The sequence below is a fragment of the Phalacrocorax aristotelis genome, chromosome 11, assembly GCF_949628215.1.
Source record: "Phalacrocorax aristotelis chromosome 11, bGulAri2.1, whole genome shotgun sequence".
Classification (NCBI taxonomy): domain Eukaryota; kingdom Metazoa; phylum Chordata; class Aves; order Suliformes; family Phalacrocoracidae; genus Phalacrocorax; species Phalacrocorax aristotelis.
In genome coordinates, this window is record NC_134286.1 from 22,958,049 (window position 1) to 22,978,243 (window position 20,195).

Consider the following 20,195-nt stretch of genomic DNA (forward strand, 5'->3'; position numbering starts at 1 on the left):
CCCGCCCCGCTCCGCCCCGCTCCTCTCCCCTCGGCAGCCCCCCGGAGCGGCGGGGAGCGCTGCGAGGGTGACCCCCCCGGGCCTGCCGGCCCGGTCCCTTCGGCGCCGGTCCTTCCCGCCCTGCTGCCGCGGCTGGTGGCGCAACGCCCCGGGGCGCCTTGCGGTGCTGGAGCGGGGTCGGTGTGTGAGGCTGCCGGGGGGCCGGGGTAAGGAGCCCCCGCGCTGGCGGCGGTGTGAGAGGAGGAGGGCGCCCCTGAGAGCCCGCCCTTGCCCGAGGGGAAGGGAAGGCGGCGGGGGTCCGCGGGGGCTCGGGGCCAGCAGGGAGCCGGAGGAGGGCAGGGACGGGTCGGGGGCCCTTCTGTGCGACAAGTCACTCGCCGTGCGAGCGAAACTGTCGGTCACAGCTGAGCGAGTGACTGTGCTGGGGGTGGGGGACACGGACGGGCGCGGCCCTGGGGTCGAGCTTCCGAGGTTTGCAGGAAGGCCTGAGGGCGGTAGCAGGGCGGTGAAAGGTAGCCCAAGCAGCCGCTTCGTGTCAGGATTTCTAAAAAGGAATTTTGTCAGTTAAAGTATATGTTAAAGAGTTTTGAAAAATTCCTGGTTTCAGCCTGGAAATGCAGGGTGGCAACATTTTAAAAAACCCACCAACAACCCACAAACAAAAGAACACCCCACCTCTGTCGCCTTTGGGCTTTAGCTAGAAAGCGCATGGAGAACAGTTTCTTAATCGGCTTTACTTGGTGGAAGCGGAGGTTTTGCATGAGCCTGGCGTGTTGCAGTCGTGTTTTTGCCTACTGAGAGGACGGAGCTTCTCTCGCTCGGGTTTTCTTCCAACCCGCTTCCCATTTCCAGCGTCGCTGCATCGCAGCCACCTCCTCTCATGGCGAGTGAAGGTTTTGTCACAGCGTGTCAGGCAACGCAATTCTTACAGAAGGAGTTCAGGCAGTTCTGTGACTTCTCTTTTGCAGAGCCCTCGCTGAAGCACTACGCTTGCTTTCTGCCAACCTATTAAGGCTGGTATTACCTCAGCCCTGTGAGGAATAAAAACTCTATGATTGCAGATGCAACTTCAAAGTTGTCTGTAAATATGTTTTATTTGCCCTTTATAAGTATACTTGTGGCTTCTGAGTTATTTATTCGTCACAAATACCTATTTTCACTGTGAAAATTAGCTAGTATCAGTCATATCTGATATTATGAAGCATTTCTAGGTCAACCAGTTGTGTTACTTGATGAAATTCATCTTCTCCCTCCTTAACCATCCAAGTGCTGCTTGTGCAGCTGCAACTTCTTGGGTCAGCTGTGGACAGGAGAACTAACTGGCTCTCTGTTTGCGTTTCTTATTGTATTGCTCCAGTAGACTTGGTTTTAATAACCTACCTCTGGCCTGAATCGGTGGTGTAATGAACAAAAGAATTACTTAGTTTTTATTAATATTTAAAAAGCTTAGATCAGAACCATTCTTTAATCTTTGGGGCCATGTTAAAACAAAACCTTTGGATCTAGAAATTTGGCACTGCAGATTGGTTTTAGGAGTCTAGCCTTGGGAAGGAAGTCGTGAATTTGTTTTAGGGGCACAGGGTCTTCACAGAGTGCACAGAAAGACGGTGGTGGTAATGTGGCCTGTAAAGCAGGCAGCGTAGCGTATTCAGTAGGGAAATGGCCAAAGTCAGCACCTTTAAGGCGAGGTTGCCTAAACCCCAAGTACGGTGGCATACCTGAATTTCAGGCATGACAGCAAGTGCCTTTGTCCACCTACTGTTACCACGTTGGGGTTCCCATTTTGTGATGAAGGGGTCGTGACTGCTGCAAGCATCTTTGCGGAGGGATGTTGCCCATACATGCACTCTCCTGACTTTATGAGAGTAGGGAAGAAATGGGAGCAAAATTATTTAGGACAAAGTTATTTGGGTCCTAAATTCAAAGGAAGGAAGGAGTATCACATCATTCTAATAAAAAAATGTTAAATAAATAAGAACAGTGCTTTAAAATAAATCCATTACGTGATAGGTTACTGTCTGAGGTCTGTTTTGTTCCTGGAGCTTGAATCTGGAGAATTTTTATTTCTTTCACACTGGGAGCATGACTCCTCATCTGAGAGCATCAGCTGGCTGATGCTTGTTATGTTTTCTTCTTAATTTTCTAGACAAAATCTAAGCAGAACAAGGAGGTTTTGCATTTCTGTGTAGTGAGAGGCTTAATAATCTGAAGGCAAAAAAATACCATTTTAAAAATTAATTTTTCGTGAATTATTTTATGCAAGTGTTACTGTAATTCAGTACAAATTTGAAAGGAACGCGGCTCAGAACTTATTGCTGATGTTCAGTGATAATTGTTATTGTGTGCTTACCCAGTGGATCTTAATGATATGCTACTTTGATCAGCAGCAGTGCTTTGAAGGGCGTTGCCTTGATCCAGTGCACTGATTAAGTAGTTATTTCATCCACCCATTGTGGTGGCTGAATTGGGTGTGAGCTGAGCTGTGATATTGCTCCATATGTCCCCCATTGCTGTAAGTAACCCAGTCGTATTTCCCATATAATCCAACCTGTTGTATGCCTTTGTTTTTATTTGCAGTGCTGCACCATGGCGACTGCCTCAGCAGATAGCTCTGATAACTGTGAGAAGTCGTGGATGGAACTGAGCCGGAGTTACCGAAGCTCTGGTTTGGACTATTCAGAAGATACCTTTGAGCTCTGCAGTGAGGAGGAGGAAGCCTGCTGGTAGTGAGAGGGCGAACCGTCCGAATTGTGTTGTTCCACAGAGGATTTAAGAGTGGTCTGCTGCGTGAGATACGTTGGAAAGCATGTTGTGGTTGTCAGGCCAAAATCATGCTGGTATGCAGGGCTTACCGTGCTTGAGACCTGTCTTTCCAGCTTTAAATCACTGCAATGGAAACTTGAATCAGCAGAAATAAAAATGTAAACGTTGCTTACAGTGTTCCTGCTGTGCAAAGCGCAGAACCGCAGTGTGCCGACTACATCTGTGAGTTGTGCTCTCAGGATTGGCTGACAGCTGCATGGAGAAGGGTACGGTTTGGCTGTGGGAACCCTTCCTTGTGATGCTGAAATTCTGTCAGCATGTTAAAAAAAAAAAAATAATTCTGCAAGGTACCTTGACGGAGTTACCATGTATGAAAGGTAGCTGGGCTGTAAAATAACCTTTCTAAGGGCACAGGGAAAGTGAAATATTGAAGAGGGCTAAATAGTACCTTAGAGGCACATGAGATGAGCGCTAGAGAAGCAGGGAGCAGGACATAAGCTAACTGCCTTCATGTCCTGTTAGGCTTTCTTCTGTCTCTGGGGGTTTCTCTGTCATCCTTCTACATTCTCCTTTTCTCCAAGTTTGGTCTGGTAAGTATTGTGAATACTTGAAGAGATGAATATTGTTTTTTAAATCTCTTTTTAGTTTGTGAGCTTGTCAGCGTGCAGAAACACTCTAGCTTTAAAGGTTAGCTACACCACCTGTAATATATTTTTAAAAGTAGTGTAGACTTAAGATACATTTTGATCTCTATCAGCTCTTACTCTTGTAATCTGATTCTACTCAGTTCAACTTCATCAAGTGGCATATACCAATATATAATTAATCTTGTCTATACTTTAAAATTGGCAAGTTGTTTCTTTTCCTACTGTAGACAAGTCCAGTAGAGACGGTCCTCCTGTCCCTCATCTATCCAACATTTTACTGTAGGTTGCTTTTGGGTTTTTTGTTTTTTTTCTTCTACTCTGCGGTAATAACCAACACCATTATCATTAGGAATCCTCTTTAAATACTGTTTAGGCATGAAATCCCAATGACGCAGTGCAAAATTTGTTGTCAGGTGTATGTACGTAAATGTAAACCCTGTTTACTGTAGCACAGAATATAGCATTGGATATCAGTAGGTATCTCGTACCTACTTTTTTCGAGTAGGCTTCAAGAATCTGAATGAGATGATCATTGCCTTGGTGTCTTATTCATGCTACATTTATATAATTGAATGGCATCTAATAGATTCATCAGTTTTGCTTAAAGGTTTTGGTTTTTACAAATGATAGGTTTTAATAAACCTTTTTTTTTTGCTGGTGATATAACAGGTTTTTTAAAAATTATTCCATGTCTAACCATTGAAGTCCTTATTTCTGGCATCAAGGAGTACGTTCTAGGAGGAATCCTTTCTCTGTGTGTAGAGGTTTTTTTTAATAAGTGTTACCACTTTTTAACCTACAGGCTTAATGTTTCATAACATTATAGAGTCTTCTAAATACCACCAGCTAAACCAGAAACTAGGGAATAATTCATAGAAAAATATTTTGGGAAACTGTTGGTTTCTGCTGTATATATCTCATCGAGAACAGCACATATAAATAATAAAAGCTGTAGAAAACCCATCGTGCTGGTGTCCCCGTAGGGACACATTATTTCCTTGTATAAGCCCACAGGATTTGCTCTTAGTACCCTGAAAACGGAGTAGGAAATTGGGTGCTTCCTGAGAGCGCTCAGTATTCTGAACCGGGACCACGCCACGTGCGTCTTCCTGTCAGTGGCAGTGACTTTCCAGACCTGTGTGTCTTTTGTCTTTTCCCAGCTATGCGCCTTCACATCTTTGCTGCTTCCTCAGTTTCTGCAGAACTGGAGTTGTGCTGGAACAAGCTGGAGAATAGATTTTTCTCATTTCCCTGCCCCACACTATTTTTCACTCGGATCAATACCTTGAGACAGTTCACTAGAGCTCCCAAGAGTGCTTGTACTGCCACAAATGAGGAGCCTATTCAGGGCTGAAAATAAGCGATGGACTGAATGAGGGAGGAGGTGGGTTGAGGTTAAGTTAGTGTTACAGATAAAATGGAATGTGGCCACAAGCTCTAAGCAGTAGTCACTGTTTTTCGCAGTGTATCCTGTATTGTATTTCGGTGGGGTGATTAGAAATGAGCAGTGTGAGATACTTTGTGGGACAGAAGCTTGCTCAGCATTTCACCCTGAAATCAGTGATATCATCTGTAATAGTCCTTTTGCCTGGGGTTTCTTTTACCTGAACAGGGAGAACTGTCACATTCGAGTGGAGGATTATTTGCCTCCCACTTTGTGTTTCTGCAGTCCTGCTTTCTTTACAATGTATGTTCAAACCTACCTTTTTCTGTTGCAGATGAACCGTCTGAAGTAGCAGATTCTGCAGCTATAGAAAGAGATGTCGTGGGAAAATGGATTGGTCTAAAAAACAAAGAAGCTGGCATTAAGCAAGATAAATCTGTCATCAAAACTCATGCTGGTGAGTTCAGGAACTTTAGAAGGCATTATAATTCTTGTTTCTTTTCAAAGGGGATGTAAACTTTTAAAAAGGCTTAAATTTTATATCCAAGCTGTTGAAGTTAAGCCAGGTAATTAGTCAGGTAATTAAGAAGTTTCTCTTTTATACTTTCTCAGAAAGCAGTTTGTCTCCCATAACACATGGCTTTGATGCTCCTGAGATAGTGACATTATCCTAGTGATGCATTATTACAAGACCAGGATAAATACATTAAAAAAATGTATGGGCGTTTTAAAATTTGGAGGATTGCAGTTAAATTTACTGGACTGTTTAGTTTGTCTCTATTTCTCTCCAGCTGTACAGGTACGAGGAATGTGGGGTTCTTCCCTCCAAAGCAAACACGACTTCAGAATTTATTGCATGAAGTGTTTTCCCGCTGTTAATCAGATGTGTTAATTACTGAATTACTTGTTTGCCGTGTTTTAGTTCCTTTCCCAAGCTGAGGGAGGCAGCAGGGCACCAATTTTGGCAAGAACAATGGAGCAGCTTTAACCAACACAATGGTGTAGTGTAAGGAGGAGGAGAGGGGAAGGGAGGGAGGAAGGATGCTGTTTGCGCGTACCAGTTATGCAAGCAACTGTGAGAGCAGATGGTGGGAAGCAAGTCCTGCTTAAGTCTTTCTAAGAAGTGGGTCAGAGATACTATTTTTAATTTAAAAAAGAGCAAGAAAGCTGTAGTTGAGCAAAAAAAAAAAAATTGAAGTGGAAGGGGAATCTTCCTCAGTCTGTACATGAGAAGTGAACAAACTCAGAAGTTTTGTAGGTCACTTATAAGACTTCAACCACGGAGATCCTCCTGCTTAGGTACCTCATGGTGTTGCATTTGCGTACAAGCATCCTCAAACCATCCATATATATCGAGGAAAACACGACCTAAGATCATTTTAAGGCTATTCTTAATTGTTATAGCTCATTCACAACAGTAGTGAGTCAATGTTACGAGTTCCTGACTCATCTTCAGCATTTATCTTTCTATTACTGGTTTTCCAAGACTGCCACATAGTCAAGTGAGAAGAGAGTTAATGTAGATCATCTTGTCTATAGTAGCGAGGCTTCTCGCGGCGAGCTCCTCTGAGGTAGTCGTCTTAAAATACATCAGAATATTGGGACCATGTGATTCATTGAGAAATTGAAAAGGACCTGATGAGTTCAGATTCACTGAATGAATGGTAAACAACAGGATAAGGTTGAGGAAGTTTTCCATCTCTACAGAGCTTTCCCTGAAAAGTTACACTTGGGAAGATTCTGTCCTCTTAATCAGCTTCAGCTTTTTTAGTTCTGCACGAGGGAACACTTTGCCTTTGCTTTACGGGCTTTGATGGGCGAGTGGAGTCAGAGTGGTCACTCGGTCTTGAGTAGCAAGTTCTGTTTGTTAGCGTGTGGAGATGTATGAAGTGATGCGTTGTCTTCTGTCTGCCTGTCCCATTGCTTGTCATCTTAGCAGCGGGGTGCTTTTCAGGTACATCGTTACAGCACTTCCGACCGTTAACCAGTATGAAGAGCACAAAGTAAGGTTTGTACTTCTGCTTCTTCCATGCAGACACAGTACACTGTCCTGTGATTGACAAGTTATCCCCAAATTCATCAGCATCAGTTGTACTTAGCCACGTGTTACATTTTTTTTATTGCAAAATATTAACATATAAACAAAATAAGCACAACAACTTTTGCATACTGACATCTCTATATGCCTGCTTCTTTTTGACTTAATAATTCCTTACTGGTAGCCCCCAAGCCTCTTATTATTTTATCGACTTGGAGATATTTTTTTTTAAATACAATAGGAGGTGAGCTCACCTAGAACTAGATCGCTGCAGAGTTAATCTCCTCAGTAAATTCAGCAAAAGGAATGATGCATGCACTGAGCACATGTGGTACTTCTGAATTTGTCTTCAGGTAATAAAACAAAAATTCTTTTTATTGTCTTACTACTGATAGGGTTAAGCGTGTGTGTGTAAATCCTGGTTTGCATATTGGAATGCCCTAGAATGTGATTCTTATTTTTCATATTTTCCTTTGTGGGCTGAAAGAATCAAAACCAAGATGCTGGCCTCAGGAGCAGTGAGAAATTTTTGTCACAGTCATAGCTGTCTTTCTGTCTTCCTCTTCTCTGGCCCTCTACCCCAGTAGTGTAGCAGCTAGCTGCTCTTAGGCAAACGCATCACACAATGACTTCACGTCCCAGTTCCATGTAGATTGTTCCAAAGACCATTGGTCATCTTTAAAATTTACTGCAGGGAACTGCATTTCTTCAGCTTCGATGTATCCGAAAGTTCAAGTGGGGCTTTTTAACGCTCTGACTTGTCCTGTATTCAGAAGTTTGCTCTCACCTTTGTAACGTGTCTGCATTAAACGTTTTGCTCATTTCTGCTTCTGCAGTGTTACCACTGCACTGTTGCTGGCACAAGGGAGAGAGCTTTAGTTGTTAATGCACGTTATTTAGAGGCATAGGACTGTTCAAGCAGCACCAGGCAGTTTTGTGGCTGAAATACAGCTCAGTCAATATTACCAGTTTAGCCGTTGTTGTTACGATGGTGGTGTCAACGATGGGAAATCTAGAAGTAAAAAAGGCCGGTGTAGATACAGGCAAATACCTGCAGTTTGTGCTGTTAAGGTAAAGGGCGCTGGCACGTGCACGTAGACACGTGTGCACCAAGGGAAGTATAAGTGCTTCTTTTTCTGCATCAGATTTTTTTTCCCGCTTGTATTTCTGAGTAAATCTAGTTTATATTCACTTTATGTCCAAGCATTTAATTATTGACTTACCAAATAGTAGTAGTAGTAGCTTATTAAAAGTATTTATTAAAAGTACTAATATTCTATTTATAAGAAGTGAGAAAACATCCTACTGCTCTGTTCAGAGAAGGGAGCGGGAATCCAGTAGTCTATGCTGGCTCTCTTTCCTATTCCTGAGCTTTTCAGCACCAAAGCTTACTGCTTGGTAACATGCAGAGGGTGTGGGATGCCTACAGACCCAGCTAGGCCCTGAGATTCCAGACTCCTCTTCTGATTCTGTAGTAAAATAGTATTAACATATGCTAGATGGGGAAATTCCAACCAGCGATGTCTAAATGGAAAACACCTGCTTGTAAAGAAAGGTCATTGAGTTCATGAATGCCTTTGTGGAACTGGGAAAGAATGAGTTTCTTCTGAAAGGAATGGATTCTGCAAGGTTCTTACCGTTGTCTCATCTCACTGACGTTGGTGGAAACTGGGGGTATCCTTCACCATGCTGGAGGAACTTTACTTGCTTTAAATACCTATTTGTAATAAATAGCCTGCTATTTCAGACTGTTTGTATCAGTTCTGTGTTACCTGCGCAAATCTTCCAAGCGCTCTGTTTGCGGATCGGGCTCTCAGCGTATTTATTGGAACTGCTGCACTCAATCGTACAAATGCAATTTGGATAATTATGAAGATGTTATCTTGAGATGCGGAGTTAAAATCTTCCTGAAGAGCAGTTATCGGTTACTGCCTTTTACAATTCTCTCTCCTTTACCGTTTTACAATTTTTCTTCTTAAAATAGTGTATTAGTAGAGCATAATAGCAACAAAGCGCCTGTTTTCCTATTAAATCCACATTGGATGTCAAAGGAAAAGGAAATTCAATAAAGATTTTCATTTTCTCCCTCTACTAATAGATTTTAAAATGTCATACTTAAAGATGCATTTGTGTACAGAAAGCAAATTCTGCGTAGGTCACTTAGTTATAACCACAAGCAGGGTTTAGACTATGGACATGGAGATGAGCTTATCTCCATTGGTGCACACCGAGCGCTTCTGTAATCAGAGCAGCTTCTTGGTCCGGTTTGTTGTGCTTTACTTTCGAACCGTGCTGTGCTTCGTGACCTTACTGCTGTATGATACGTGGCTCTGACCTCCCGTCTGTTCCGGTGTCTGGTTTGGCTCTTCTTGTCCCTTGTTCTTGCCTTATTCCCCTCCAACAAAGAGGGTGTGGGAATGTAGGATTCGGGGCAGCCAAGCATCAGCAAAAAGTACTGTGGAACAGTAATTGGCACTGGCAGGGATCTCTGTAGACAGGCAGGCAGTGACATTTAAGTCTGCCACCGCAAATGGAGATTGAGCATTCGAGCATGTCTGGTTCAAAGATGGAAAGGAGGGAATATGTGAAAGACATGTGAAATGAAACCAACCGCCAAAGCAAGTGCATAGTCCCTCTTGTTGTACGCAGCTCGGTCCTTTCAGCTGAAGGACAGGCGAACCTCGCGTGCCTGGAAGAAAATCTGAAGTGTAACTAATCATTGTGCAGTTAAAAGACTGACTTTTCAGAATTTAACTGTGTGCTGGCTTTTCTCATCATTTTTTGTTCTTGTTTTAGTAAAAATTATAGTCCTTGATCCTTGATAATTTTTCTTCTTTCTGAGCTTATTTACTGGTAGACATGAATTAATATTAAACAAGTGACTTTTTGAAATCGGTTGTGCAGTCAGTTTTAAAAATTGCTGTTCCCTTTGCTAGTGATTCTTCTGATGTCTGTAGGTGCAAATGAGCAAATGGATGGGTATATGGCAGCACACAGTTAATGCACTGTTAGAAACCAATTCTTAATTAAAATGCACTTCTATTTGTCAGGAGAAGCTTAAGTGAATTAATTAGGCTGGTATTAAATTGTCACAAGTGTTCAGCAGAGCCCATGAGTTTTACTTCTATGTTTGAGTACTCAAAATATGTAAATGCTTTGTTCTAGGGTTTTTTTTTCCCCACAATAGTAACTTTTAAATCTTTTAATTCATTCCATGTGCAGCATAAGTGAATACGCCACTATTTTATTAGGGCGATTTAAACCCAGCAGTGGCACACGATTTACGCTGTTCTGCAAGGATTCTGCATTGCACCTATAAGGAAAATGACCTGATGACTGAAATGGTGGTTTCCACTCAAATGTTTATGACCCTACCCAAGAAAAAATTTTTTGTTAAATTGTATTTTGAAGTATTGTTAATTCTTATTCATCTGTCTATAAAGTATCGTTTTGTCTTTGTCTTTAGTCAATTTGATACATATCTTCTAAGGAGGAATAAATTCCTTTACGATGATTGATTCTGAACTGTGGTGGTTGCACTTCACATCTTCTCCTTGTTGTCCATAAAGCAAAGCTCACTCATTCCTGCTTTGCTTAGTCTTAGCTATAGATCCTCATATCCTTGATACGGACTGACTGCTTTTCTGAAGAGATGCTCTGCTTCCTCGCAAAATTCCACAGCTGTATTTTGGGTACTTGAGACTAAATTCATTGCAGCATATTTAGGCCAAATTTTACATCCATGTTCAGTGTTTAAAGGATTTGTGTTGTGGCTACACCAAGGTACCCCACGGGACTGGATGCCAATGCACTAGCTGTCAGACAGGCACCCTGAAGTATGCAGTGAAATTTGCAGTGCCTGTCTAGAAGTAAAACCGAATTTAATCACTGAAAACGAGTGAAACAGACAATATGGAGGGCTTGTTTAAATGGTATAATCATACTTTCCAGCTAGGCGATGTATAATTTGTTTCTGAATACTTTGAGTTAAAACGAAGGGACCATACCTTACCTGTGTAGTCATTATTAGTTGTCTGACTGGTTTTGGCTGTCAGAGCGGAGTCCTGAGAAGGGAACGCTGTGTTAGCATCAGCTATAGGCAAAGGTATTTGCAAGACTTGTAGTAATGCTTACTGTAATGTTTTGTCCTCTCCTCATTGCTCCTTTAATTACACAGATTAAAGTGTTGAGTTGTGCTTCAGTAGTTGCATAAAAACAAAATCTGTGTAATAAATGGAGAGAGGTACTCTCCTGTTTAAATAGTTGAAAACAGTGGTATCTCTTAAGGCCATGTAGTAGTACGCAGCATCGTTATACTTTGATGCGCATGAAACACAATTACTCAGGCTCACTAGTCTATTAATTGGCTGTGTTTAAGCCTGTGGACAATCTCCCCCTAAGCAGTGAGTGCAGCTGTAAATCCATCCTTACCTGCCCGTCTGGAGTGTAGTCTCAGTATTTATTTATGATTACATGCCACTGGGAAGGATAAGAGAAGATGAAAGAGTGAAAGGTATTGTTTAAACAAGGTTGTATAAAGAATTTAGGAAATTATCGTTGAAGCTTTAGTGGAAAGTATTTTCTAATATAATTGCCTTTCCTCAAAAAAAAAAAAAAAAGCCTAGCTATAGGCTGTAGAATATATTTGAGGTGTTTTCCAGAGTTACTCAATAGATACTGCTGCTAATTTTTCAGTGTCTTATGAATTTCTCCTTAGTTACTAGATGAGTAGCTCTCGTTAAACGTTAATTCATTTTGGTTTAGCAAGTAGCGGTTTCGGGCAGGAATAAGTTAAATCTGTATGAGGCAGTCACTGAAACTCAGTTTGTTTAACGTCATAATATTGAAGTACTTGGTTTCCTAATATACTTGTGCTGTATCATTAAGTAGTCTAATTCTTTAGGGGTCTTATCGCCTCCCTTCTTTGGAGACTTATCGATAGAGACATTTAGTGTGCAAGTTCCTACAGTTGTCATCCAGATTTTTATTTAAATTCTGCACTGCTGCTGTTATAGTCGTTGCCTCTAGGCCTGCACTGGGTTTGGCTTTTTATTAAATAGATAATACGAGGTCGCACAGATAGGAGACCAGTAATTCTTCTTTCCCTGATGCAGTAATTGACACTTTTGTCTTGTTGATTTATGCCCGACAGAAATGACTGAATTATTAGATGGAGAACTGGATGCTCTCCGGTCTTTTTGCACCGTTCAGATAAGCAAGATGCGTCAGCAGCTGATCTCTAAGCAGGCAAATGGTGGCAAGTCAAGCAAGCTGCAGCATGGATCCACAGCAACGAAACCGGGGACAAGGGACTTGAACTGCGTTGTTCCTGATGGCCTAATGAACAGAATCCGCCTGAAAAATATCAGAGAGGCTGTTAAACAGGTACTGCAAGGAAGAAAATAATTTAGATTTAGAATTAGATTTTTGCCTACACCACTGGGAAAAAAAGCCATAATGTAAGGATCAAATCAGGCGGACCTCACTGATGCCACGCTTAGGCTGCTGAAAGAGGCTTTTGCTTGGTATCTCAAGACTTACCTTTCTCATCTTTTTGTTAGACACTGCTGCAGAACTGTTACTAGTAAATAACCGAATCATTGTAAAATATTGTCTGGTGGTATAATAGTGATTTCTGTGATTGAATGAGGCTCAGTTGCAGTCCACAATAAGACCTGGGTCAACTGAAGAAAAAAGCCTTGTTTTCTGGTTACATTTGCAACTGTTATTTGTAGAAGTATTCTGCATATCATTTGATTGTGGAGGCTTTGTGGCTCCAGTATTACAAGTATTCCAAAGGCAAAACCTCCCCCCCACTCCCAGTTAGGCAATGTTAAGAATTAAAGCATGTGCAGTAGAATCTTGGTGGCATCAGTTCCTTTATGAAGAAGCATCTGTAGCATCTTTAAACAACTCAAAGTGCTGTTGTTTTTCACCAGCCCAGCGGGTTTTTTCCCAGTGTAGGACAGGCGTTCTGACACAGCTCCTCCCTTCAGCTCCACAAGAGTCTCAAGGCTGGTATTTTTTTCAGCCTTTGATACTTGCGTTCTGGCTTTGTGCTTGCAGATGGATTTGAGTGTGTGGTTGTGTGAATTTGAATAGTGACCGCTGCCTACAGGTGCCTTTACTCGTAAATCTGGGCCCTGGCAAATGTCTATCCTTTGTATGGAACTGGCCCAGAATATCTGTATCTGGAAGAGTGTTTCTGATAAACCAAAAAACAAGCTTTGAATAGTAATGAGTTATTTATCTTGTTTTATCTCTATCACATTTGCTGGCTTTAATTTATTACCAAACAGCATAGTAAAAGGGATAAATAACATTCCTCTGCAAAGCCTGTGCCAGGTGAGGAGGGAGCGATACTTTTATAGCCAGTTCTGGTGGGATGATGATTTCAGGCTTCCTGTTTGTTCAAGGTGTTTTGAAATTTCAGCAATCTGCATTCTTTTATTGTATTAGTGTTAACCAACCCACCATCCCAACTTCGTAGAATTCTTACTGCCTCTTTATTTGTCTTAGTGTGGTAATATGTTTTCTGAGAAGAGTAACTTTGACCGCTATGTCTGTTAGCTTCTGTCTTTACCTCCATGTAATAACATTTTTATGCAGAGGAGAAGAAATCAAGGAAGAAGACAGAGAGGCTTGAGACATGACTTCCTAGGATTGGTTCTACTGCTTTTGTAGCAACTTTTTGTGTTTATGTAACCAGATGGAACATGTGTGAATTAAATCAGATGAAATTATTGATATTTCATCATTTCACAAATACTGGGATTTGTGCAATGCTATTAAACATGCTTAAGATTTCACGGTGGATAAACTAACAAAGAAATTAATAAGTAGCACTACTTATCTTACAAAGGAGACTGTGCAATTTTGTTTGCGTTCTGGCTCAGAGCTGCATATAGATATTTGAACTAATTGCTTCAGAGTTTATTTACCTCTTAGAATTTGTAAAGATAATCGTAACCTCTATGGTTGGTGTTTAAGGCCTTACATATACTGTTGGCGCAGGAGCACTGCTGTTCCTATAGCCTCATGAGAGACAAGACAGTTACATATGGTGGAATCATTGCTGATTAACAATTGCTGCTACTGAGTTGTGATGATCAAATATTTGAAACGCAGAGGAAAACATGTTAATTTAACTTAACTGAGCTTTCAGGAGTTAGTGTATTTGCTGTCGTGGAAGGCTGGTTAGCATGCACAGACTGTTGTCCTGGAACGCCAGGTACTCATTAGGCAGAAGTAGCTAACGGCTGGTGGTGCTCTAAACATACTTAACGCTAGCAAAATATTTATAGATTTGCATAGGCAAAACTGTAATTTGTACTGAGCGTCCACCCGGGGGCAAGGGAGTTACACTAATTAAAACAAATGTTTTGCCAGTATAGCTGTATCCTTGCAGTTGGCCTTGGCAGGTCACCGGTGTGTTGCTCGGCAATCACATGACTTCGTTTGTGGGTTTTTTTGACCGTTACAGTTTCTGTGGAAGAAGTCAGTAATGTCCATGCAACCTCAAGCATCAGAGAAACTTTGCCTGTTACAGGAAGAAATAGTATATTACAGATCAGTGCCGTGGTTCTGAGATACAAGGAGATAATTCTAATGAAAACTGAGTTATCAGTGATGGAAGGGGAAAAGCAAATATATTTAGTGTGAAAACATTGACAGGCTCATCAAGATGACATCGTGACAAAGATTATTAAATCATTTACAGTTGCCTTCAAAAGCAAATTTTTGTCTTCAGGCAGGATCTATATCTGCATTTTTATTGTTTGTTTTTGATGGTGTGCCCATCTAGGTAGGACAGACATTGCTCATTGCATCAAAGTCTTGTCTTTCAGGTGACAGAAGCTCAAATCCACGAATCTTCAGTGTGCCCTGAGTGTCAGAAGAAGAAAGCAGAGCTAGCCAAGATCACCTTTCTGAGACAAAAGAAGACTCTAATGGAAAGCTCTTTAATCCAAGAGAAACTGGAAGAACAGATTTACTCTAGAGTAAGGAAATGTAGTTGAAAAAAAAGTTGTGGTGCATTTTATACATACTGTAACTGAAGAATCCATAAGCCAGCTTTCCCCTCTGATTTATGGCAGTGAGATCAGATTGAACTGAGCGCAATGCAAGTCAAAACAGAATTTGGCTCCATAGCACTAACAAAATGCTTGGGACTAACAAACCGATCAAGCCATTTGAGCTTGTCTGATTTGTAGAAGCTGAAGGTCTTCCCCAGCACGTCCTAGAATTGCTTTGGGTACATCTTGATTATCTCTCCACAGTTTGTTTTCTCATGGGCTGTCCAAGACCAAATGGTGAATAACAAAATGATGTGGTCGTAGGTAACTATGCCCATACTAGTCTTCCTTACTCATCGTTTGGCGTAGGGGTCTCAAAATACAACACTGCAACATGTTAGGGAGGCTAAGGTCTCTCAGATGCACTGAGGTTGCTTCTTGGAAGAGCTGTCTTCTGTCTGTGTCTGCTGTCACAAAGATTTGAGTTTTGTTGTTAGGAGATACCTCTGGGATAGATGGTAGGCAGTGTAAGCTGAAACTTTCAGAATTCCTTGGGCTTCTGTGGCTGTTCCTCGGTATGATCTTCCTAAAGGAAGAACTCTTCTCTTGCTTCTTGAAAGGGGGTCAGATTGAAAGCAGGCCGTTTCTGAGCAATGAATAAGTGGTGCTCTCTGAAGCCCCGAGATCTCTCTTTCTCTGACTGTGAGCAGGGTGGGGACTGGTGCGCTGTACCACACATTCTGCTTTTACCTAATAATAATGCCAGTCTCTTGATTTTTGACTCTCATTCACCCCATACCTAAGCGTTGAGAACTTCAGTCTCAAGTGAGGTTTCACTTTCTCTTGTTTTACTCCCAGCTTCCCTGAAAAGACCAGCTGCTTTTTCCTTTCCCTCCTTAGGGAAGAAACCTGCGTTATGGGGCAGATCACTGGCCAGCATGTTCAAGAAAGTTTTTAAACTGGATGCTTTAAAAATCCAGCAAAACTGTGCTGATGGATGCTGCCTACTTAGTTGCTTTTGAAGGACTGGGTGTAGCTGCCAGTGGTAGGCCTGTGATACAGGACATGCGAAATGGCAGGAATACAAACCCAAGTAATTTTCATGTTTCCTTTTTATTTCAGGATGTGCTTACGCTTATAGGAGAAGCACTCAGAAGCTGTCCCAAACCTTCAGAGGATCCCAGGAGCTTATGGCAAAGGCTGAAAGGTCAGCAAATGTAAGGCCTGAGAGTAGTAAACGTAACTCAAGGACATAAAGAACTAGGAGAGTCTTCTGTGGGCAGTCATGCACTGAATGCCAACTACAGTGGATGTAACCTGTTTTGCCAGTGATGAATTGGGTGGTGGTTTAATATTCCTGCAGGTGGAACCAGATATGCCTGGCATGCTGGCCTCTGGGTTATGATTCAACTCTTTATTCTTCCTAAATGCAAATATTGTAATATATTGTAATCCGACTATATACATTTTTCAAATTATGGAAGCCAATACTTTCTATTATTAATCTGACAAGTAATAAGCATTGTTTTTTGTGGGATTGCTTGTGGGATTTCAGAGCAGCTCGCCGCTGCTTCCATCCATAAGAAATATAAATGATTCAGTTTTTCGGGACAGGGAGGTGTAATTACTGGATTTCAGCTCAATCTTTGCCCGCTGTCTCATGTTAAATTGAAAGCGAGAGCCCCAGGTGGAGGAGGGAAGGAAGGTTGCAAAGTAACTATGGAAAGGAGTAAAATGAAATGGGGTATTTATAGAACTGAATTAATGAGACTGTAACAGAAATTAATCAGCAAGACTGAGGATGCCAACAGGGCAAGAAATGATAATAAATTAATCATAGAACCTATATAGGATAGGTGTCTAGGAAGAGAAAAAAACAACATAGATTACAATTGGAATAAGATGCCAAATAATATTTTTGACTGTTTTTTGAATATACTTTGGAATTCCTTGTAGTTTTCTGTGATTTTTGTCAAGATGGCAAAGTCACTAGCTTACAAAGAATGCATCTGGGTGAAAGACTGGTATTCAGGGCATGGCCAACTGAAATGACTTTATGCTGGGGATCTCGGTGGGCTAGACACTGAAATCATCCTCATTGTAGCCTCAGAGGATGTATGCCGATCTGCGGGCACAAACGCAGCCCACCTTTCTGACCATTGCCGACAGCAAGAGCTCGTTGCATTGCTTGTGCAGCGACCTGTGGCCGTTGGACTCGTGCGAGTCATGAAGTTACCGACTCTCATCAGTCTCCAGTTTCCCGGCTTCTGTGCACTGAGATCTCTGAAGGCTGGGGAAATCTTGAAGGAATATCCTTATCTATGAACTCTTACTGAAGTTTTTTTTTTACAAAGCAAATAGGATTAAATCTTACTGTTGCATTTTATTTTCCCTTTTTGGGACAAGAATATGTATAGCTGAAGTTGGTTTTGTACTTTATGCCCATGTAGTTATTTTGTATGCCATATATTGTTTGTAAGAGTGCTTGAGGGCTGATTAGCCTCTTGTTTTCACTTCCCACAAATCAATGGAAAACCTGAAAAGAAATGCTAGGGTGCAAATGTAGATAGGCCCACTTGTGCTAGTGAATATCTGCCTTTTGGTGCTTAAAAACCTACCTTGAATGATTTCACTGGCAGCTGATCCCAAGTAGGTCAAGCCCCAAGGGAAAATATAACGCCAGCCCTAAGTTGTTCAAAGCTACTTGTCGTCTCTGCTTCATTGGCAGTTTATTCTGGTTTCTTTTAAACAGCAGGTTTAATAGTCTTGTTATATATTTTATATTATAACAGAAAGTACTCCCCTAAGCTGGGCTTTAACTTTGGAATTGTCACTGCATGTTACATAGTTACCTATATAATGAATAAACTGCTGCTTGTTTCTTCCCATTACTCTCTAATCCTTAGAAATGTTTAAATCCCTTAAATCTCCTACCTTCCAATCTTCCAACCCTTTTTAGATACTCCATCTCTGTTCCTCATTTGCTTTGGACTACACTCCCTGTTTCTCTCGAGCCTTTCAAAGTCTCTCACAATCTGCTTAACACTAGGCAAAGGACGCCCGTTATTCCAGGTGAAGTCTCACAAGGGCTGTCGGATGTAGAAGTGGTGATCAGGAATTGAATCCTTTGAAAACGTGACTTTGTTATTGCCACTGACACAGCTTTCAGCCCTTTCGAAAAACATAGCAAGCGAGTCCCAGGACTCTAAATGTAGATTGATTATTTTTATAAGTAAAAGAAGACATTTTGATATTTTTGCTTTCAGAACATAGATCCTCTCTAGAAATACTGCAGTATTTCTTTGCACCTCGTCAAGCCTTTATGTAAATACACTGAATTATGAGCTATTTGGGTTAGGCATCTGACAGTGGTTGTCTGTAAAATAGTATTCGTACTTGCACAGTGGCTGCACGGTTCTTGTTTGTTTGCATAAATATTACAAAGACAATCCAGATAGCTCCTCTGAAAAATCAAAGCGTATTTTGCTTATGTCTGTTGCATGCGTTTGCCTACTGCTCGCTGTAGTTCTTTCTGTTTTTTATCAAGAATGACTCTGAGGTCTGAGTGTTTGTCTTCTGCTTTCTTGTAGCAGCTATTAGGGATGTACAATGGAACGGATGATTTAAGTCTCTAAATAATTTATTTTGTAATCCTGCGGTGTTTGAGACTAGAGATCCAAAAATTCTGTCATGGAGGACGTAGAGAGAAAAAACGTAGATCATGTCTCTTCCTTTTTCCCCTCACAGGAGCTCCCCCTCCCTTCCTTCCTCAGCAGTAGATTTTTCTTTTGATCCAAAGAAACACTCAAACTCTGATCAAGAAGTATTTATTCATCTGTTCCCTTGTTTGTGCTTGCTGGGGCATAAAAGGAGTGAGGTGGATCAAGGGTGATTCATATGGTAAGCAGCTGTAGTACTGAAACAAATCAATCTGCCTATTAAAAGTACTTCAGAGCTTTTGCTTTCTGGCCTTCATGCTACGCATAGTTGCGTTATTTAATCTTCTGAATGATTGGTGATGTTGTAGAGTTTATTGCTCTGAATCTTCTACAAATACAGAAGGGTTTTCTGTATATATGATTTCATATTATGTGTATGCTGATAACCAATTTAGTGATATTTTACTTTATAACTGACCCTTTGGATAAAACAATATTCTTCAAATTATCATTGAAATCAGTTTCCTGTGGACTGCAGGGATTTAATTTCCACTTTCATTTGCCCTGGCTTTCTTTATTAAAAAGAATAAACCTGCCTTCCAGGCTCAGTCATTCTTTAGTCTTGTTTCTAGCTGTCTGTTGGGCCCTGGGACTTCATATTTGTTTCTCCTGTAGGATGAACTTCCGTCTCATTCACCACAGGCTACTAGCACGTGTTTGAATGGGAATAAAGTTTTAGTGCAAGTAACTTGCCGGGACGTGAACTGGGAACAAAGATAAACATGTTTGAACGCTGATTTCCAGCTACTTGTGCAATATGTAATCACGGAATGGGGGAGGTTGGAAGGGACCTCTGGATGTCTTGTCCAACCCCCTGCTTGAGCAAGGTCGCCTAGAACCAGGTGGGAGCTGGTCCCACCAGTCCAGTTGTCCTTCCATTAATCTTGAATCTTTTCTCTGAAGCTATACTAAACACTGAAATGCTTCAGGCCACCTTTGGGCCGTTGGCTTTTCATAAATCCATCTCCCGGTCATGGTTGTGTTGTGTGGCAACAGCCAGTTACTTTGGTGTTTTTACCATAGTCAGTTTGATCAGCTTCCTAAAAGAGCAGCTGAACCCATTTATTCGTATTGGGAGCTTGACAGAATTTCAAACTGGTGGCGCTGAGGACAAGGTTTTGCTTCTGGAACGGATCGTGGTCCCCTGTGAAATTGTTAGCTGACGCAGCGCCCAGATTCTTCCTCAGTAAAAACCTGAGTGGTAGCTTTTAGTGCAGCTATTCCAAATCGCACATACAGACTCCAGCAAGAGCCGGAGTGCTTCCAGCTATGTATTTTTAAAGCATTTTGAAATACACTTGCATTCTTCAAATTGTAATTTTATTACCATTCAGTATGATTTTCAGAGAATGACTTTTTTATTGTCTCTACTCAATAAGAGCTAACCTAGACACTATGTGCAAATTCTACTGCCTGCAACAGAGTTGTATTCCAAATGCCACCGTGTTTAAAAATGATTTTTTAATTTTGTGAATATATATTAATATTATGAATATTTGTCTTGGTTTTACGCAACTAGCTAGCTCTTCCTTTTTCCTCCACAACTGATTCTGAAGATCTCTGCCTGCACTGACAGCAGCATGATCTGTGTGGGGGGAGGCGGGGAGATGAGGGGGAGTGTATACCTTC

The 20,195-nt window shown here is 41.4% G+C and overlaps 1 protein-coding gene across 1 annotated transcript in view; it reads left to right on the forward strand.

Moving 5' to 3' along the window:
* The window catches only part of C11H8orf48 (chromosome 11 C8orf48 homolog), a 27,891-nt gene continuing 7,696 nt past the window's right edge, over positions 1-20,195 (forward strand). The window contains 7 exon segments of the mRNA XM_075106301.1: positions 1-206; positions 2,578-2,775; positions 2,777-2,837; positions 5,129-5,251; positions 11,985-12,217; positions 14,680-14,832; positions 15,970-16,054. Of these exon segments, the coding sequence (XP_074962402.1) occupies positions 2,587-2,775; positions 2,777-2,837; positions 5,129-5,251; positions 11,985-12,217; positions 14,680-14,832; positions 15,970-16,054 (844 nt within the window). The 5' untranslated portion in view covers positions 1-206; positions 2,578-2,586.